This window comes from Gavialis gangeticus, unplaced genomic scaffold, assembly GCF_001723915.1.
Source record: "Gavialis gangeticus isolate Ggan-Ray unplaced genomic scaffold, GavGan_comp1, whole genome shotgun sequence".
Taxonomy (NCBI): Eukaryota; Metazoa; Chordata; order Crocodylia; family Gavialidae; genus Gavialis; species Gavialis gangeticus.
In genome coordinates, this window is record NW_017729006.1 from 31,664,987 (window position 1) to 31,684,633 (window position 19,647).

General features: G+C 43.7%; 1 protein-coding gene across 1 annotated transcript in view; it reads left to right on the forward strand.

The window, feature by feature from the left end:
- Positions 1–244: 244 nt before the first annotated feature.
- Positions 245–19,647, forward strand: part of SUGCT (succinyl-CoA:glutarate-CoA transferase) — a 678,860-nt gene continuing 659,457 nt past the window's right edge. The window contains exons 1-5 of the mRNA XM_019508722.1: positions 245–251; positions 2,280–2,331; positions 2,427–2,500; positions 12,949–13,034; positions 13,508–13,558. Of these exons, the coding sequence (XP_019364267.1) occupies positions 245–251; positions 2,280–2,331; positions 2,427–2,500; positions 12,949–13,034; positions 13,508–13,558 (270 nt within the window). The remainder of the gene's footprint in view (positions 252–2,279; positions 2,332–2,426; positions 2,501–12,948; positions 13,035–13,507; positions 13,559–19,647) is intronic.

Sequence of the window (19,647 nt, forward strand, 5' to 3'; positions counted from 1 at the left end):
ACAGAAGTGCTGATTGAAGTACTTCATATGACCTGGAAATGTTCCAGGCAGTGAATGTACAGACATGAATGGCCAAAAAAGCACTTCAGAAGTGGTCCAAGTGCTTTAGAAGTTATCCTTAAAGAATGAGGAACATCTCTGAAACACTTCCTGAAATGCTTGTATACTCCAGCAGTGTAGTAGGGGTTTGCTTCATTCTTTGATATTCTTTAGTGGTCCACTTCTCCCTTCCCTCTTCTCCCCCATGGAGGGTGAGTGGAAAGAAGAGCTAAGGAGACAGCAGTGGAGCACTTTCCTGCATGCTGTACTGTACTTGGGAACCTCTAGAAGTTCTGGAGGCCATGAGACATGTAGGGATTACAGACAGGCATGCAGGACCTCTCCAACCAGGGGAAGCATGCTATTGTGACAATTTTGAAGTGCTTGGTGGGAAAGTACAGGGATGGTTGCACAGCCACATGGTACTAAAGCCTTCCAAATCTGTGCTCCAAACTGGAGTGGAATCTGAGGCTTTTCAAATGCATGTTTGACCACAGTCACTGAGTCTGCAAAGTTTGTGGCCTACGGCGGAACTGGACTGAGTGTACCAGATCCCGTCCAATTTTGGAAGTTTGTGGCCTTGTTTTTTGTTTCTCTGAGAGACCTATTTGTGAAAGGTGCATGTGATTGTCTAATGGTACAGGATAAGAATTGGGAGCTTTATAATCTGGAATAGCTAACAGTTTTGGGGAGGTTGGAAAAACAGAGCTGGGTTTGAGAAATTTGGACCTTCTGTCTTCTATAGATGTGCTTGTGGAACTGTACTTGTAAGTAAAAGCTGTGATTTGTATGGCTAGCTTCACTCTTAAATGGGATGACCACCCTGCTTGAAACTTAAGTTTCTTGCTCAACTAGGGCCCCTAAGTGAGTTGATGCTTGACAAAGCTGTAAGTGATTTATATTAAAACTGTGCACACAAGTATTTTATACTTGCATATTGTTGTTAGAATTTTCCAATCTCTCCAGTATGTCCTGTCCCACAAACAACTAAGAAGCACATATTTCAACAAGCAAATTTTTAACATACTGTCTGGTCTGCATATTTTGCACTTCCCTGGAAGCGGTAGTGACAGTAGCAACAAAAAATAACAACAATATTGAAACCCAAGGAGAGATTTGTATTCATTAAGCAAAATGTTTTAAGAATCAAGAACAGAATGCTGCATTTTTTCACTGTGCCATGTTTTCAATGAAAATATTTTTAATAGTAACCTTGAATTCCCAGTGCTTTCTAATGTTCTGTATGCATACTTTGTGATACAGAGAGGGAGTATTTGAGTCTTCTACATAATTTCTCTATGTTTTATGTCTCTCTTCCTTGCTTGAGCAAATACACAAATAGAGGAAAGAGATGTTTTTCCTGGCACTGCCATGCAACCTTTGTTTTTACAGAATACTGACTGCATGCCATATAATGTAAGTAAGGAAAAATGCATTGCTGTAGTATCAGAACAACTTGCACATAATTATTTAAGCTTCTCTATATCCCTCTGAGGGAGGGAAGCAGGGTGATCTTCATTTTATGGGTAGAAAAACTGAATCACAGAGAGGCAAAGTGCCCAAGGACATCTGGGAAATTATTCCTTCCAATGGCATTTAGTGCCTTTGATGATATTTTCAGGGATGGCAGAAATGCTATGGGGAGAAGGGGAAACTAAAAGGGAAGATAATGTGCTGATAGATAGGACCCTGTGTTTACCCTTTATATGTGCTAAAAGACGGAACAAATGTTTCCCCAGTTGGTACATCTTGTCTGCTTTTTAAAGTGCCCTTTACAACATGAAAAAAAACATTTGCCATACTTCTGTTTGCGTAGGTCAAATCTTTCAGTATCTGGGGACTCTGCTTGTGTCAATATGTTGTTAGTTTTAATATATCCATGTTCTTGATATTGATTGTTGTGGCTTTTATTAGATCTTTCTTTGGTTTGCTCTTTCTAGGTTTCAAGCTTGCATTTGTGAACAGCAAATTCAAAAAATAACTAAAGCATTTACACTACTGCTAAAAGGTGTCTAAACTTGGTTTTGTAATGCTAAACACATTAGCAGTGCTTTCCTGCTTTGAGATGTTTAATAATAAATGTTAACTAATTAATTCTCATGCCAAGAACAGAAGGTTTTATTTATCCCTAATTAACACATGAAAGCAGAGAATAATAAAGGAGATAGTTCAAACTTTAGCAGAAGGATGCAAGTCTTCTGAAAAACAAAACACTGAATCTGTTTTATTTTCCTTTTAAGGTGGTAATATCCTGAAGCCACTGGATGGTGTGAAAATTCTTGATCTGACAAGGTTTGTGATATCTGCTTGTAATGTAACATAGCCTTTCTAGATTTAAATGCTTTGGTAAAACAACTAAGAAAAACTACTCTTGTTTAATGCTGCAGGGTGCTTGCAGGACCCTTTGCAACAATGAATTTAGGAGACCTAGGAGCAGAAGTTATTAAAGTAGAAAAACCAGGTAAGGCTTCTTTATATTGTAAGAGTGTCTTTCAATATTAGTTATAATCTGTTCTTAGTTTTCTGTTCTCCACCTTTTGTGCTGTTGTGAAGAGTGCCCTACAACATGTGGAAAATCTGTTTGAATTATAGTTGGGACTTTTAAGGAGAAAAATGCACATTATCCCCTTTAAAGAAGGAAACCACAGGAGGATACCTTCCAGCCTACAGGGAGCTGCTTGGGGCTAAGAGGAGTGAGGGAAGTGCAGTTGCAGGCAGGGGGCACCACATGCATGTGCATGGGTTAACATGTGGCTGACATACAGCCAGGCAGGGTGGTGGAAGCAGCCCTGGTAGCTGGTAAGTCTATGGGGGCAGGGGTTGGAGGGCAGGGGCTTGGGAACTGTCCAGGGTGCTGTGTGGGCCACGTGTAGAGGGAGGGAGGTGTCCAGGTTTCAGGGCTGTGGTGGGGCAGGGGAGCTGAGACAGTGTTTGGTGCCTTTGGGTGGGCCCTGCCATCAGCACCATAGAGCTGGACTCATTGGCGGTACCAAATGCCATTTTAGCTCCCTGCCCCTCTGCAGCCCCTCTAGCAGAGGAAGGGGGCAGAGGGGGGTCCTTCGGGGGTGATGTGTCACTGTGTGGCCTGTGCAGAGGTGCCAAGGGCCAGTGCCCATGGTGTCAGGGACCGGGTGGCCAGAAGACGCTGCCCAGGGCGGGGCTGTGGCCAGGCCACTTGGTGTAGTACAGGAGCTCTAGCCAAGGATGGGGGGATGCCACCTCCTCCTCCTTCCAGCCCATGATGAGGCCTGGAGCTTCTCGCCCTCCTCTTGCTGTCTGGAGCATGATCAGGCTGAGTGTTGGTCTTCCCCTCCGTGCTGCAGCCCCAGCTGCAGCCTGCAACACGGTGCCCCAGCTGCTGCCTGTGATTCTACATGTGGTGCAATGTATGTACCTCACCCTGCAGACCACCAGTCTGCGAGTCCATGCAGGGTTGGGCAGCTGAGGACCTCCCTTCGGCAGGGCTGGAGGGGCAAGAGGCTGCAGGTCTAGAGTGGGGGGCACCAGCAGGGCTGAGTGCATTGTGGGGTGGGGTCAGAAGGGCCAAGGGGTTGTGGGGTGGGAGTAAGGGGCACCAGTATGGCTTGGGGGCTTGGGAAATTGGTTGGAAGTGAGGGGCACCACCAGGGACTGGGGGTACTGTGGGTTGGGAGTGAGGGACACTGGCGGGGATGGGGGCTGTTGGGAGTGAGGGACACTGGTGGGGATGGGGGCTGCAGATTGGGAGTGAGGGGTATCAGCAGGGTTGGGGCTGTGGGTTGGGGGTGTGGGGCACCAGTGGGGACAGGGTGCTGTGGCTTGGGAGTGAGGGGCACCAGCAGGCCAGGGGGCTGTGGGTCTGGAGTGAGGGGCAGCACTAGGAACAGGGGCTTTTGGTTGGGAGTGAAGGGCACTGGCCTGGGGAGGAGCAGGGAAGTGGCATATCAGGCCTGCTCAGTGCCACAAAACAGTGGGATGACAGCCGCAGCTGGATCCATGTCCTGGTGAGTGAAGGGGTCAAGGAGAGCTTTGATTTTTCTGTGATTAAAAACCCCCCAAATCAAATGCCAAAATATTAGAATTTATTTTATTATATTGATTGAGGCACTGGTAGGCTTCCACATTTCTTTAATATATATAAATATATCAATAAAACATTGTGTTAAACTGATATTCATGTACATAGTGGCAAAAAATGCAGAAAAACATGGATTTTAGGTTTTTTAAATTGGAGAATTCATGTGTGTGTGTTTTTTGTTTTGTTTTGGTGTTTTTTTTAAATTGGTGAATTTGTGATTACTTAGATGGGGATCCTGGTTTTCTCTGTTTATCAAGGACCTGGGGGTGTATAGTCTAATGGCCAGGCAAGGAATATTGTGATATGATTTTCTGGATGGTGAGGAAAGTATATAATGTCATGACTTAAATGCTGTTGGTGGCAATGAAGGATAGTTGAGGCAAACAAGTATAATACATACTTTCCCTAAAAAGCAATTGTGAATGATAGTGCAGTTTATGAGAATATATTGATTTAAGAGTGGTAAGAGTTGGGACTAACCTAACTCTACTCTACTAACAGAAATGGTTTGAAATGAAGAAATGGTTTTGTACCTAGAATTGGTAACCACACTGATGGCATCGCTGATTACTGGTGACACAATACACTTTATGTGGTGACTTTGCTAGATCTTGCAAGATGGTGGTCCTACAATTAGCACTGTATATTACTGTAGCAGGGCACTAAGGTGCCTGCTACTGACAAGCAGTAATATGGGCTCAGCTGCCAGTCACCAGGGCAGCACAGCTGCGGGTTGCTGGGGCAACCAGTCTGGTCACCTGACCGGAAGGGGGCAGGGCCTGGCCTTTATAAACAGCCAGGCTGAGGCGGGAAAGGCAGTTCCCCTCTGGCAGCGGAAGGAAGCTGGAGCAAGCAGGGCAGGCACAGCAGAGAAGCCTGATGGTCTGGGTGTCTGCTTGATGGTACTGGGTGGAGGAAACCCCGATAGGGATATGTAGGGAGGAACCAGGTCGATTTGGGATTTATGTTATAGCCCAGGGGCTTTGTGTTTTCTGTTTTGTTATTGTGTAACACTGGAGGACCGGGTGAGGCTGTAGGGGTTGGAGGAGGCCTCATGGGAGCTCCCCAGTAGTGGGGGAGTTCCTGGCGCTGGAGAGGGCACTGCATTTTGGGGGTGTCCCAACCCTGGCCCAGTGTGGGCAGTATAGGGAGGAGCCCAGTGTGGGCGCAGGCAAGAAGCCCCAGTGGGGCATAGGACCCGGAAAGAGGGTCTGGGGGCCAGGTAAGGCCGAGGCCACTTGAGCCCCAATTGTGGGAAGCCCCAGTGGGGCGCAAGACCCGAAAAGGGGGTCTGGGGGCCAGGCACGGCTATGGCCACCTGAGCCCCGATTGCGGGATTGTGGAGCAAGAGGCCCCAGTGCTGGCGAGGGCTCGGAGCAAGAGGCCCCAGCGCGGGCTGCGTGAGCATGGGGGACAGACCCCAGTGCGGGTGACGGTAGGACTTACGTGTAGCCCCTAAGGCTAGAGTGCACCGGGGCAACTAGACAGAGCGTTGGCTAAGTTACATCAAGGCACCGTGTCAAAGTAGATAGAAAAGGCAGCCTCCCCTAAACATTTAAAACATCAAAGACGTGGTGGGCGAGATTGGTGAGGGTGCATGGACACCGGCTTGACACGGTAGCCAGGGGGCGCTAGGGGAGTTCACGGCACCCCTAGGTCGTGTCCTGCCACAATTACCCTGTGAAATATCTCTGATTCTATGGACATCTTTACACATGCTTTACAGCATCTCGTGTGTTCAGTGTCCTGCACTTCAGAATGGTGGCGGGGGTACTGTAATTAAAGCTCGTTGAACAAACTTTAGTTAAAGCCCCCCCCCACTGCCATTTTGAATACACGGGACCGCAAGTCTGCTGGAGCATCTAACTAGAACGCTCCAGTGACTTGATTAGTCGAGTCGGCTCCACCACCGCGTTCTAATTCAAGCATGTGGGAGCAGGTGTCGGACACGTGTATAAGTGCCCTTTAGCTTCATCACTTGTTTCTCAGGGAGGTCTTGGAAGTGCTTCAGAAGCACTCCCATTCTGTTTGACCTCTGGAAGGAAAATACACCATCTGCTTTTACAGCTGGATTTCGTGAATCCTTGGCGTCTGGCATATTAATCAGACATCTGTTACTTATCGAAACACCAAGCTTGTAACTGGTCACTCCAGGCTCTTTTCTCCCATTAATACTCAGTGGATTTCCACATCTAACTCCCACTAATGTAACATAAACCTGTGTGCTTGTGCAAAATTTTAGTATTGGGTTCCTCACACTATGAAAATAGAATCTTAATTTTGTCTGATTCTTTACTGCAGCAGTTATGAATTGTAGGACTGGTGCTTCTCATCACAGGGGTGCAATAAAAGGCTTCTTAACAGTGCCTGGATGCCATAAAGTGATACAGCCAGACCCCACAATATATGTAATAAATTAAGTCTTCTTACTTATATCAATATCTGATGTAGTGGAATACTAGAAGGTCCATGCACTCATGCACTTTCCCCCCTTCAGTTCTACAGTAATTAGCACATGCAGTGTAATCCTTGGGAGTGGTGATTGTCAAAGCTTTTGTAGTGAGCTTTCAACATCTACATGTCATAACACTTTCATTTGGCAGCTTATGAAATTAGATTTGTAGAAAGGAGAAAAAAATGCCATATTCATTTTAATCCAAGATGAAGATTTCCCTCGTTCAACTTTGTCGTGGGGAGGGATGGGGGAATTCCTTGTCTTGGATTCAAGTACAAGGTAGGGTAGGTGGTGGTGGTGGCAGCTACTGCTGTTGTTCCTACAGTTCCAACTCCAGCCTGAGCCCGAGTTGGTGTCGGAGTCAGAGCTGCAGAAGCCACCTGCCCCCTGCAGCTTCTCCCCTCTCCCCTCTACTGCATACTATTGAATGTGGCTCCAGCTCCATCCTGTCCTGGGGCTAGAGCTGTTGCTGTTGCTGTGTGGCCTGGCAGGGGACAGAGTTTCCATGTGCTCCATGTCCTGCACCTGACAGTAAGCCGTGGAAGGGGGCAGAGCCTGTGTGAGGCAGGTTGGGGGGGAAGAGACTGCAGTGGGCAGAAACTGTTGGGACCAGGTAGTAGTGGGGCAGAGGCTGCAAAGGGCATCAGTAGCAGGGACACAGGCATTGAAGTGGGGGGATAAATGATGGGGGCAAGAGGGCTGTCTGCCCTCCCCTCCTTTGTCCCCCACACCTCCCTGCTGTTGTTTTCAAATTTAAGGCAAACCTCTGATAATTAGATTCTATTCATGGGAAATGATACCAATTTATACATTTTCCATATAGAATCTAATTATTGGGGCATCATCTTACATTCAAGTAATCTTGAATTTGGATGGATAGGGTAACAAGGATTGATTTGGATGGATGAAAAAAATGAATGTTTTTTGTCTGTAAGTCTTTATTGGTGTATTTTCTTGGACATAGTCCAGGTGTCAGAAGAAGGCAACAAAATGGACACTGGTATTTTCAAAATTCAAATCCATGTGTGAGAATTTGCTGTCACTTTTTTTTCTGTCTCTGTCAAGTCCTCCATACTACCCACCCTAGTACATTTAATTTTAGATAATATGCTTAGTTCTATCCCTTTGCAAGGTTCTCAACTCTCAAACATGGTTGTTGCCATAGTTTTAAAAATCTTGATGCTTCCTGGCTGTCCCTTCCAAAGGAAGAGAGAGTGCCCAGGAGCTGTCCTCAGGGTTTTTTTTAATTAGCTGATGGGTGCCTACATAAGAACCAGTATAGATGCATAGAAACTGGTACAGTTAAAAGTTAGGGGTAAGTCTTCTGTACCTAGATTAGGGAAAGCAGCATTTAGTCCTGTCCATACTAATTCTAAAGGCTGTCTTGTGTTTATAAATGTCTCTATTGAAAATACACAGAAATGGTCCTTTAGTGGGAACAAACCCCCTAAAATCTGGACCAGATTTGTTGAAAGTATCCCTTTAAACTTTTGTGAACAACATTTTGGTAAGGCAAACAAGAAATAGAAATTCGTGTCCCACCAAGGAGATGACGTTGATTTCTATTGCATTAGCCCAATGTTATGAATTTTAAAGTGTATTTTGTACTGTGACAGAATAAATGCACACGTAACATGCACACCAGGACACATCTCATGCAAATAAGGGGGAAAGCAGGTGTTTTCCCATGGTGGTATTCTATTTCAGTAGTTTAATTCTCCCTGAGCTAAAATCTTCCTTTGTGAACTTAAGCAGGAGGAGTACATGTTACTGCTCAAAGGCGAATACAGAAATAATTATTTTCTTCCTGAGTTTGGTCATTAAAGTGGCAGTAAGAGATATGAAGTAGCATTAAGTCAGTAGGTGGATTAGTATCATATGAAACAAGACATTGGTGTTTAACGTAAAAATACAGTAATGCACTGAATTTTTTCTTGTAATTTTGCAATACTTTTTAAATATTGATTGTAAGTCTTTTGATTCATGGAATAAAAGGGAGTTTTGCTAACTTGTCCATCTCTCTTGAGATAAATTCTAATGCTCTCAGGGTGCTCAGTGCTGTCATCCAGCCCACAGGCCTCCCCTTGGGTCCAAAAATTTGGTGGCTGGGCAGTGGCAGTGTTAATTGCCACTCTCCAGCTGCCAAATTTCCAGACTCCTGGGGAGCCCTGCAGGTAGATTAGCATGGTCCTGTGTGCTAGATTGGTTAGTGTGGGTCTGAATCAGTGATTTGGACGAGGGGGTGCAAAGCACCCTGTTCAAGTTTGCTGATGACACTAAGATGTGGGGGGATGTGGGCACAATAGAGGGGAGCAACAGGCTACAGTTGGACCTAGATAGGTTACAAGGATGGGCGGAGGAGAATAGGATGGGGTTTAACACGGACAAGTGTAAGGTGATGCACCTGGGGAGGAACAATCGGCACCATACATACAGGCTGGGGAACTCCCCTCTTGTCAGCACGGAGGTGGAAAAGGATCTGGGAGTCATTATTGACTCCAAGATGAACATGAGTCAGCAATGTGGGGAGGCGGCTAGGAAGGCCAACTGCACCTTGTCGTGCATCCACAGATGCATCTCGAGCAGGTCCAAGGAGGTGATCCTCCCCCTCTATGCGGCACTGGTCAGGCCGCAGCTGGAGTACTGCGTCCAGTTCTGGGCGCCGCACTTCAAGAGGGATGTGGACAGCATGGAGAGGGTCCAGAGGAGGGCCACTCGTATGATCAAGGGACAGCAGGGTAGGTCCTATGAGGAAAGGTTGCGGGACCTGAACCTGTTCAGCCTTCAAAAGAGAAGGCTGAGGGGGGATCTTGTGGCCTGTTATAAACTGGTTAGGGGGGATCAGCAGGCGCTGGGGGAGTCCCTGTTCCCCCGAGCGCCGCAAGGAGTGACCAGGAACAATGGTCACAAGCTGGCGGAGGGAAGGTTTAAGTTGGACATCAGGAGGCGCTACTTCACGGTCAGGGCGGCTAGGGTCTGGAACCAGCTTCCAAGTGAGGTGGTGCAGGCTCCCACCCTGGGGGTTTTTAAGAGGAGGTTGGATGACCACCGTACTGGGGTCATTTGACCCCAGTGCTCTTCCTGCCACGGCAGGGGGTTGGACTAGATGATCTGCTCAGGTCCCTTCCGACCCTAGAAACTATGAAACTATGAATCTGGCTTGCTGACTGGCCCTGCACTACCCACGTGGCCTGTGGGACCAAAAGGTTGAGATCCATGGCTCTAATTACTGAATAGTTTCAAATAACTCTTCTCTCTTTTTCCCTTCTTTTATTTAATCACCCTATAAGAGAAATGCTGCCTTCTCCTAAATGGGAAATTGCCCTTCACAAGATATGCAAGATTTACTCCCAGACAAGTGAAAGACTTTTTGCGCATCAAATTGTTACAGCTTTAAAGTCCAGTATCTGATATCCCTGTGTATATAGAAATGGGATTTATGTGTCACTGTAAAATGTCACGTGTCCATCCCTGCACACAGGACTTGTGTCTCATTCTAGAAGTATCAGAGGTAAACTGATTGCAGGTGTAACTGTTTAGGTACAGAAAAATCTTTTAGATCATATGTACGAGTTTTGTTATGGCTGCCTTTGATCCTGGTACAGTTGGACGTATGGCAAATATAAGCATGGCTAGAATTTATCTTATGCTTTTGGGAACAGCAAGATTCTTTGGTACGCTTTGGTTTAGCATAACATTTCTTTTTTTCACTTTGCATACCTTTTTTAGATATGAGGAAATTTTCTTCTTTGTTTTGTTTTAGGGAAATATTTACATTTTTTAATTATTCCATATTGAATTTGTTTAGTTTAGTTTTCTTAAAATTTTACAGGTAGAGTAACAAACTCCAGGGCGTGCAGTTTTGGATGTATTCTCATTTTTAGCCTCCAGTATTGTACCTCACTGTGAACTTGAGGCATAAAGCTATGTCATAGCAGTTGCACCGTTGTCATGTGTTTTTCTTACATAAGCTTCCATGCTTTTCCTTAAAAAAACAAAACAAACAAAAAACGCTTTACTTTATTTTAAGAGAACCGCTAAAGCCAAACCACCCTCTCTGTGTCCTCTACCTAAGCACGAAATGTATCTGCAGTGAATGCTTAGGAAAATTATTCTGTCACTTCAGCCAACCAGTCATCCTGCAACCATCCTTCTGTAGGGTTTCAAATCCTTTCACTTGGGAAAGTTTTGGTCCTTTCCCCATCCAATGCTGACAGGCAGGTAAATCTGAAAAACATTTTATTCTAAGTATCTTGCCTATGGAGAGACAACGGCATCTTGAAGTTAAAATATGGGTCCAATATTTCTGAGACCTGTGTTCTGTTACCAAATTTGCGTTGTGACATAGAGGTAGTCTAGTATGGTCTTTGAGTTTCCAGTGTTTGTAAAATGGGACGGAAATCAGTGTGTTTGGTAGCAATATTTCTGTTCTACAGTAGCATTGTTAGGCTTGACCTGTTAGAAATGCACTTTAACTCCTTACATGGGAGAAGGGTATTGTTGGCAGAACTTGAAATAGGACCATGTAGAATAAATATTGGAATTTTCCAAAGCTCCACCCCAAAACGTGCAGGTGTTGGGGACTGCTGTTTATGATATGCTTGCACAGTGTGTAGCACCATTGAGCCCAAACTTGTTATGGGCTTTAGGCACTACTACAATAGAAATATAAGTAGTAATAATATGTAATCACACACATTCTTCCGAGCAACTCCAGGATTGGCTTCTCTCACCATGAGTTTTGAGTTCCTGTATAGAAAGCGCATGGTTGAAGTCTAGTCACAGTAGGCATGTCCCTGTGATGTTAGTTCTTAGAGTTATGTGATTACATCTTAATCTAAATTTTCACTTACAAATATTTTTCCAGTAGAAGGAGGAACAGCAGCAACAGGGCAGAAGTTACCAGGTCCCTTATGCTTTGTCAGAGCAGACCAGGTCTCCATTGCTCTGGGCAGAGTTTGGATGTTTATGGCATTTTGGAAGTAAGCAATTCAGGATTGTATTAGCCAGCTTTGAATACACTTAGGCTGTATAGGCATATTAAAATGATCTGGGAGAATTTTTCCAGGTTTGTTCTGGTAGGAGAACTTACCTAGGAACCCCTGAAGAGACATTTGAAGTCTGAGCTCTTGAAGACCAGAGAATTTGTAGTGCTGATGTACATGTATCTTGGCATACTCTGCAGGTTCCCTCAGTCTGCCCAGAGACAGATGGCAGCGGTGCACAGGGTAACCCTGATTGGTTGACCCAGATTTCTCAGAGTTAGCCTGTGTCTCCATGCAGCACAATGTGAGATTGTGAAGGAGTGTATTCTGCTCCCTGCTTGGCTGGAGCAGCAAAGTTCAGTGAGTAATATGCTGTCTCACTGGGGAGGGGGAAAAGGGAATGGATGGGAGAAAAGCACTTTGGGATGCTGAAGGACAGTGTGCCTTCTCTCAGAAAAAAACCTGTACAGACATTTAGTTGCCGTGGAGCACCTCTTTTGAGAGTAATTTAACTGTGGTTGTTCCTGGGTTATTTTTCTCTTGGACCAAGGCAGTGGACATTTTTTATTTGGGAGGAAAAGTTCTGAACATCTGTACACTTTACAGGAGAAACTGAATGTCTGCATCTGTTCTTAGACTTAGAGGGCCCGCAGGCCTCCTTCTCCCTTTGACTTTTTCAGGAAAAAGATGGTTATCTTCTTTGTGCATTACCACTAGTGAAATCAAAATGAAATGTCACTCAAACTATGTTTTCTCTTTTCTTTTTACATGTTATGACCTATAGTGCAATACTTAATATGTGGGCATCTAAATCATTTGAATGAATGCCTTTTAGAGATTAATGGTGAAATGCTGACCTAAAACATTGGTCCTACATAGTGTGCAGTTTGAAGATTTTCTTCATAACATTAAAGGTGGAACACCCCCTTTGTTATTGCTTTCTAAAAATTTTAAATTTTGGAGGACAAGATGCCAACCTAAAAGAACGTGCTTGATTACCAACTCAGTACAATCCAGTCCAATTCAAGTCCTGAATATTTATTTTTAACAGCTAGTGTTTATGTAGAAGATGTCCACATTTTTTTTGATGTTCATATCAACACTTGTTCTGTACTTTTTGTGCTTTGGCTGCAATAAAAATATTTTTAAATGGTCAGAACAATGGCAAAAATATGTCCGTTTTGCTTAATCATGTTTGGGAGTTTGGTTTTACACTTATAAAATATTTAAAAAATGTATAATATTGAACTGTTTATCGTGGTGATTAAAGGATGTGTTTTGACTGTCCTAGCTGATACTTAAGACAGTGAATAGTGAACTTGGAGAAGAACACTGTTCATTTTATGCATGTTTGCCTGTGTCTTCACTGCAGCATAACAAGGCACTATATAAGAATATAACATTCTTTCCAGGAGCTGGTGATGATACAAGAGCCTGGGGGCCACCTTTTGTTGGAACAGAAAGCGTTTATTATCTCAGTGTAAATCGGAATAAAAAGGTAAGTGAAAGCTTGACTGTTGTGCATGGTGGTTTAATTTTTTTTTAAAGTGAAACATAATAATTTGCGTACTAAGTTCTCTAAATTATTTTTCTAGTAGTATTAGAGACTTGAGTCTGCTGAACAGCAGCATTGTTTTTGAAAAATCAGAAAAATGTAACAGGTGGAAATCAACAACTAACAATTTAAGCTAGATTTCTAAATATTAGTTTATTTTGAATATTATTTAAATAGTTTAGTTTAAATGACCCAAATGTAGTTAATATTTGTGTAAACCCTATGTTATGTAAACATGACAAGATTAAAATTAGCATTGCATTACAGTAAGGAACTGAATAGTTCTTTGAAATAATCAAAATTAAAATTTTGAATGGGAGATTTCAAAATTATTTACATTTTCAGTAAGGTATCAGGTTGAGTGACAGAAGGACTTCATATAAGTGAGAATATTGCTGTTTTTTTTTTGTCCCCAGAGCATAGCTGTCAATATGAAGGATTCAAAGGGGGCAAAGATTATCAGAGAGGTAAGTGCAAGTATAATGCAAATTGTGCATTTTGCATTTGTTTTAAGTTGCCTAATAGACTATTTTCTTTATTTCATATATTAATTTAATGTCTGACAAGTCATTGTTCATTAAATGTGTTAAATCACCGTGCTTTATTCATTTGCTTTCACAGTTTTGAATGTTTGTCTTCAGAACCCAATGAACAGTGCAACTTTGAGCAAAGTTAGACACCAAGAGCTCCACTTTAAAATGAAGTGAAACGAAAATACCAAATTTGGTGTGTTGCAAGGGAAGAATTCCACTTCTGTTTATTGTGGTTAGAGTGAAGTAGTCTATGAAAAAAGTTTCATGTTTGATTTTCCTAGCATTAGGAACAGTGAACTGTGATTGATTTATCTATACTTTCCTTGTTGTATTTCTATAGCGTATATTTTCTATGCAACTTTTCCCAGAGAAGTAAATGGGAATTTATTAGGAGGAGGACTGGGCACCAGTATTTGCAATTTATCACTGCTCTTTGCAGCCTATGAGTTGCTAAGCCTCCTCAACTTGTGTTGACTTGCCAGATCAGACTTCATGTTTCTGTTGTGTTTTGCTTCCTTCTCCTGCACCTCTATACTTCCAGGTTAGAATTTAAGTGCGGATAACTGCAAAAAGGTATCTTACATCTCCTCTTTGTACCACATTTACTTAATAGAGTTCTACACACACAATATTCTACCCATTACTCCTGTTAGTCCTGCAAGACTTGCACAGCAAAAGAGAGACTGAGTTGGGTACTGTTGCCACTTATGGAATCACTTTCAGTTATTTATACCTGAAGTACTCGGCTGAAAGCAGTGTGTTTCCACATGTGCATGGAATCTGATCTGTGTAACGTTTTGCTGGCTTTGATGTGCCACCAGTTCCAGTTTGAGCTTGCTCTTTTACTTGTGCAAAAGTGAACTGTTTAATGTGGAAAGCTTTACATGTGGATCCATCATGCTGTTTTCTCAATCATTTTTCAGAACAGAAACACAGTTTGTTATTTAACCTTATTTTGAAGGATTGAGAAAATTAACATATAAATTGGATTATTTTTCCCAGAACAATAGTGACACATTTGAGGGTAAATGATTGTGTGTAATGTAAAGTATATGTATAGTTCCTGTTGCGTGCGTGTGCGTGCATGTGTGTATATGTGTGTTACTCTTGCTATTAAGTGTTGTTTGATTTTATTTATTTATTTATTTATTTTTTAGAGGCTCATTTCTTGGGAAAAACATGAATTACCATATTCAGCAGAATGTCCACTGCTCCTCTGCATGTAGGTTGGGTCTTCTTGATTAAGAGATAAAGGCAGCTGGAGTTGTGAGTCAGGATGAGTTGTAGGGGAGACAGCCTGACTATCAGCTCCCTATCAGATATGTCTGCTTTAATAATGAGTAGCTAGAGAGCTCTCCTTTTCCCCTCTTGATGTTTATTGGAAGGCCAAAAATGAAATCTTTTTATGACTGCTTCTCTGTTTTTAGCACTTATTGTTTTCCTCTCTGTTACATTTTTACTTTTATCTTTCTTCCTGTGGACTGTTCTTTTACTGCCTGAAGAGTACGTGTGGCTGGATCATGTGTAACTCCAAACAGTGGCAGTATGGGGGTCCCATTTGTGTTTAGGGTCTAAGTTCTATTTTGCTTACAGGGGCCAGACACTAGGTAAACTTATATGAATTGCAAGTTGAAGTAGCAGCTTCTTCTCCTGCACCTTACGCCTTCTCCATCCCTTTCCTTCCTATCCCAGGACATCAACAACCAAGACATCAGCTGAAGCAATAGGGTAGCACGGTACTGAGTCAGAATCTGTTGTGCAGGATGAAGATGATAGTGGCTTAGAGGCCCCCCATACTGGAGTCAGCTACCAAGAAATGCAGATTCCAGGAAGCAAGACAATCTCTTGAAGCAGGGAGTATCAGTGCAGTAACAGGGAACCTTGTGAATCTTATAACAGAGAAGGGCTTTTGGAGATCCCCTCCTTGCCAGTATTACTTGCTTCACCCAGCATGTAGCACTAAATCGCCCTGGGGCTATACTGGAAGACCACAGCAGTGGAGTTTGTTTTCTCAAGGTTTTTCAAGGCTATTTTGGAGCTAGCTAAAAGGTTAAATGGAAAAGCACAGGCTCAGGGATGGTTGGGAAAAGTGCAGGCTCAGCGGTGACCTGGTAGCTGCCCATAAGTATATAAGGGGTGTGCATCAGGATCTGGGGGAACGCCTGTTTACCAGAGCGCCCTGAGGGATGACAAGTTCCAACGGCCACAAACTCCTCCAAGACCGTTTTAGGCTGGACATAAGAAAAAACTTCTTTACTGTCCGAGCCCCCAAGGCCTGGAATAGACTCCCCCCAGAGGTGGTGCAAGCACCTATTCTGGACCCTTTTAAGAAATGTCTGGATGCTTAGCTTGCTGGGATTCTTTGACCCTAGCTGACTTCCTGCCCCTGGGGCAGGGGGCGGGACTTGATGATCTTCGGAGGTCGCTTCCAGCCCTAACGTCTATGAAATAACATTCCATCTTTTTACCTTATATAGGTACAGGTTATTGACCTTGTTGAAGTAGAGCTTTCAGAACTTCCTGGACCTTAAATGCCAGAGGCTGAAAGGGAAAGAGGCACGGTGGGGAAAAAAACCCTGGTCATACCCTGCTCACTCTCCCTTTCAGCATCCACTCTGTGACACAAGATACTGGACAAGAAGGACCTCTGGTCTAACTTGGTAAATGGCTGCTCTTATGTTCGTATGTACATCTGATCTTCCCCCACTCACTTTTCTGAATGTAGGCCAGAGATTCTCAACCAGGGGGTGTAGAAAGATCCTTTGAGGGATGACACAGAAAGTGTAAGGAGATAAATGAGGTGTGAGAAAATAAGAGCAGGCTCTGGCTTCAGATGCAAGGAGAAAAGGGGGTAAGGACAGGTCCAAGCTCTCCCTGTCTGGCTGCTTCCCTGCTCACACTGCCTGGTCTCTTTGTAAGGAGATCAATTTGGTAATAAATTAGTTTTTGAAATGGGGTGCTGGTCAGTTCACAAAAGTTATAGGGGGAGTGCCTTGAAGTTAAAAGGTTGAGTACTACTGATGTAGGTGGATCCCAAGTGCCTCTTTCCTTGAGAGCTGTTAGGGCATGGTAATCATCATCCTTAATATCCCATAAGGAAAAGGGAGATAGGACTCAGATCCTCCTGTCCATCCCTAAAATAATGAAGTATTCTTCTGACCAAAGTTGTATACTGTATAGAAAACAATAAGTGAGACTCCAAAGGCCACAAGCTCAAGAAGCACTTAGTTCCATCTTCTTCAGGCTCCTACTTACCTGCAGATTTTTCATTAGTTGACGAAGGTGGGGGGACTCTCTTTTCTGGAATTGGACAAATCTGAAGTATACTCCCCAAACAGGTTTTTCCCACAGGACCGTTTCAACTCTGTTGTTGAGTCATCTTGGCTTTTGGCCTGGAAACAGGAGTTTGAGGAAGCCAAATATCCCCTACAGGCAAATACTTTCCCACCAGCAGGAAAAAAAAAGGTTTTTCCTAAGTGTTGTTCTAAATGAAGTAATCAGGTCTGAATAGGAGCAATCTTCCAAGGGTAAATGCCTTAATAGGCAAGTCATGATATTGTAGAAGTTCTGAAAAGAGAACCAGATGCCAGAACTATATGCCTTAAATCATCATCACAGTGGCTGTGGAAGTGAAGGAGACTGTTGTTCCAGCTGAGGCTGATTTCTTTCCCCTCAGAAAAGCAAATCTGCAAAATGAAAGCCTAACTGAGCAGGAAGAAAAAGCAACTTCAAGAACTGTGCAGTCATTCACCTCAAAAAAACCCCAGCAAACAACAAAGGGCAAACACATGTACCTTTCTCAATTAGATTTTCCATAAACCCCACCCTTTATAAAAGATGCTAGCATAAATTTCTTTCCATTGGATCCATGGCAATCAAAGCTGTCATGCAATAACATCAGAGGTGGGCAAAGGAGGGGAGGTGTTTTTGTTCTGGACTAGAATGATCATTATTGTCAGATCCACAAAGTGGCTTTTGTTTGGCAGTCCTCAAGCATCACCGCACCTAGCTTTTTTGGCATAAGGCTTTAGAAGTGGGAATTCACAGACATGAGCTATGTGTCTAAATTTCATATGTATAGCCAGCGTGTTGGTGAGGGAATAACTCACAAGCTAATCAGTAGAAAGTGCTGAAGTTTCTGAAATTCAGCCTTTTTCTTGGATTTAGGTGCCAGAGTGCAGGTCAGGGTTAGGAGCTTAGGGCCCTTTGTGAGAATGATTTACAGCCCCAAACTCCTTCTTGCTTTAGTTCCCCCTTTTTAAGTATAGATGACTGACTTTTTTTTTTTTGAGGAGGGGATAGAGATGGCAGAGGTAGGTGCTCAACCTTTGGTCCCTATGGGACAGGTTGGGCCATGTCACCCCACACTTCACCCTTGCTGCTTCTGCACAACTCCATGCATTGGGATTGGACCCTGGTGTCCTGCACTGCTCTGTCTAGCCCCACATGCTGGGATTAGGTTCCACACTGCTCCTGCCTGGCTCTGTGCACTGGGATTGGACCCTACGCACCTGATGTATTGTGCAGAGTCACACTTTCCAGCCTGCAGGACTCTCTATGGGTCTGGAAATTTGGCAGCAGGGGAGCAACCACCACTGCCTCACCACCACATTTTTTGACCCGTGAGGAGCCTTACTGTCCAAATACCACTGATCTAAGGAGTGGATCTGACCTGTGGGCTTACCTGCATTTTATATAATAGTTCACTGGTTAGGGCACTTGCCTAGGAAGTGGAAAACTAGATTCTAAGCGCTTCTCAAATGGGATGGGGATTCAAACCTAGATTTTTCATCTCCCAGGAAAGTGCCTTCACCACCAGGCTATGTCCTAGGTTGGGTACCTTCCACACTTGTTGAAGTTGGAACACCACAGAGGGGCATAGAAGAGTCATAGGGCCAGGAAACAAAACAAGGGAATGTAATTTTGTATCCCAGCAATTCACTTGGCAGAGGGGAGATTTTGGTTCTGCTCCAGGGATCTTTTAATGCATTTTATCTCATGACTCTTCACTGTGAAATGCATAAACAGTGGTAGGCTTAGCACTTTGGAACCTCATTCAATGTTGTATGTTCCTTATGGAAAAAAGGTAGTTTTGACTGAGAACAGGAAATCTGTGCCTCAGATTAAAGTTTTGGGTCATAATGGCACCAGAAAGCAAAGTAATTGTTAGGTGTTGACTAAAAATTATCATCAGGATGACTGACTGCATCAGAAAAGAAATGGTGTTATTTCTTAAACTTCATATTTGGCAGAGGGGAAACAGGCATGCAAACAAAAGACGCATTACATGGATCTGGACAATGAAGTGACTAGCTGTTCCAAAGGACTTTGAAGCACATTCCACAGATGTAGCTTCAACCATGGGGCAGAAGTATCTTGTCACGTGAATCTGCAGGAATCATTTGTAAATCAGCAACCTGGTCCAATTTCATCCTTTTATTTAGCAGTACAAGATGATTACCCAGACATCTGCTCTCATATAATTTGTAACTTGGTCATTTTACCCTCAGCTCACACCCCTGTTTTCCTTAACCACTGTGGGGTTTTTTGTTTGTTTGTTTGTTTGTTTGTTTTTTTTTACTGTTGGCAGCTTCTAAAGTATGTGAAGGTAAGGGGATGGGCTACTTGCCAGAAGACTATCTTATCTTTCATTTTCTCTTTTCCAAGAATAAGCATGATCATCAGGGATCCAGGTTTTCTGTTTGCCACGTAAAAATGTGGATTTTCTCCTTTGAAGGGGAAAAAACATGGGTTTTTGCCTTTGAAGGAGAAAAGCACAGGGAACACTTGGTTTTCCCTTGCAGACAGGCAGAGTTCCAGCCTGCAAGGGGCTGCCTGGGGGGCCCCCCATATCCCACCAACCTACACACTTGGGGGCTGGGGACAGCAGATCAGGAGTGAGGGGCACTGGGTCAGGATTGGGCATCAATGTTTACAAATGGGTCCTGGCCCAAAAAAGGTTGAGAATCACTGCCTTAGAGCAATGCTCTGTCCACTTCTCCCAGTTTCTATGGAGGAGGGGG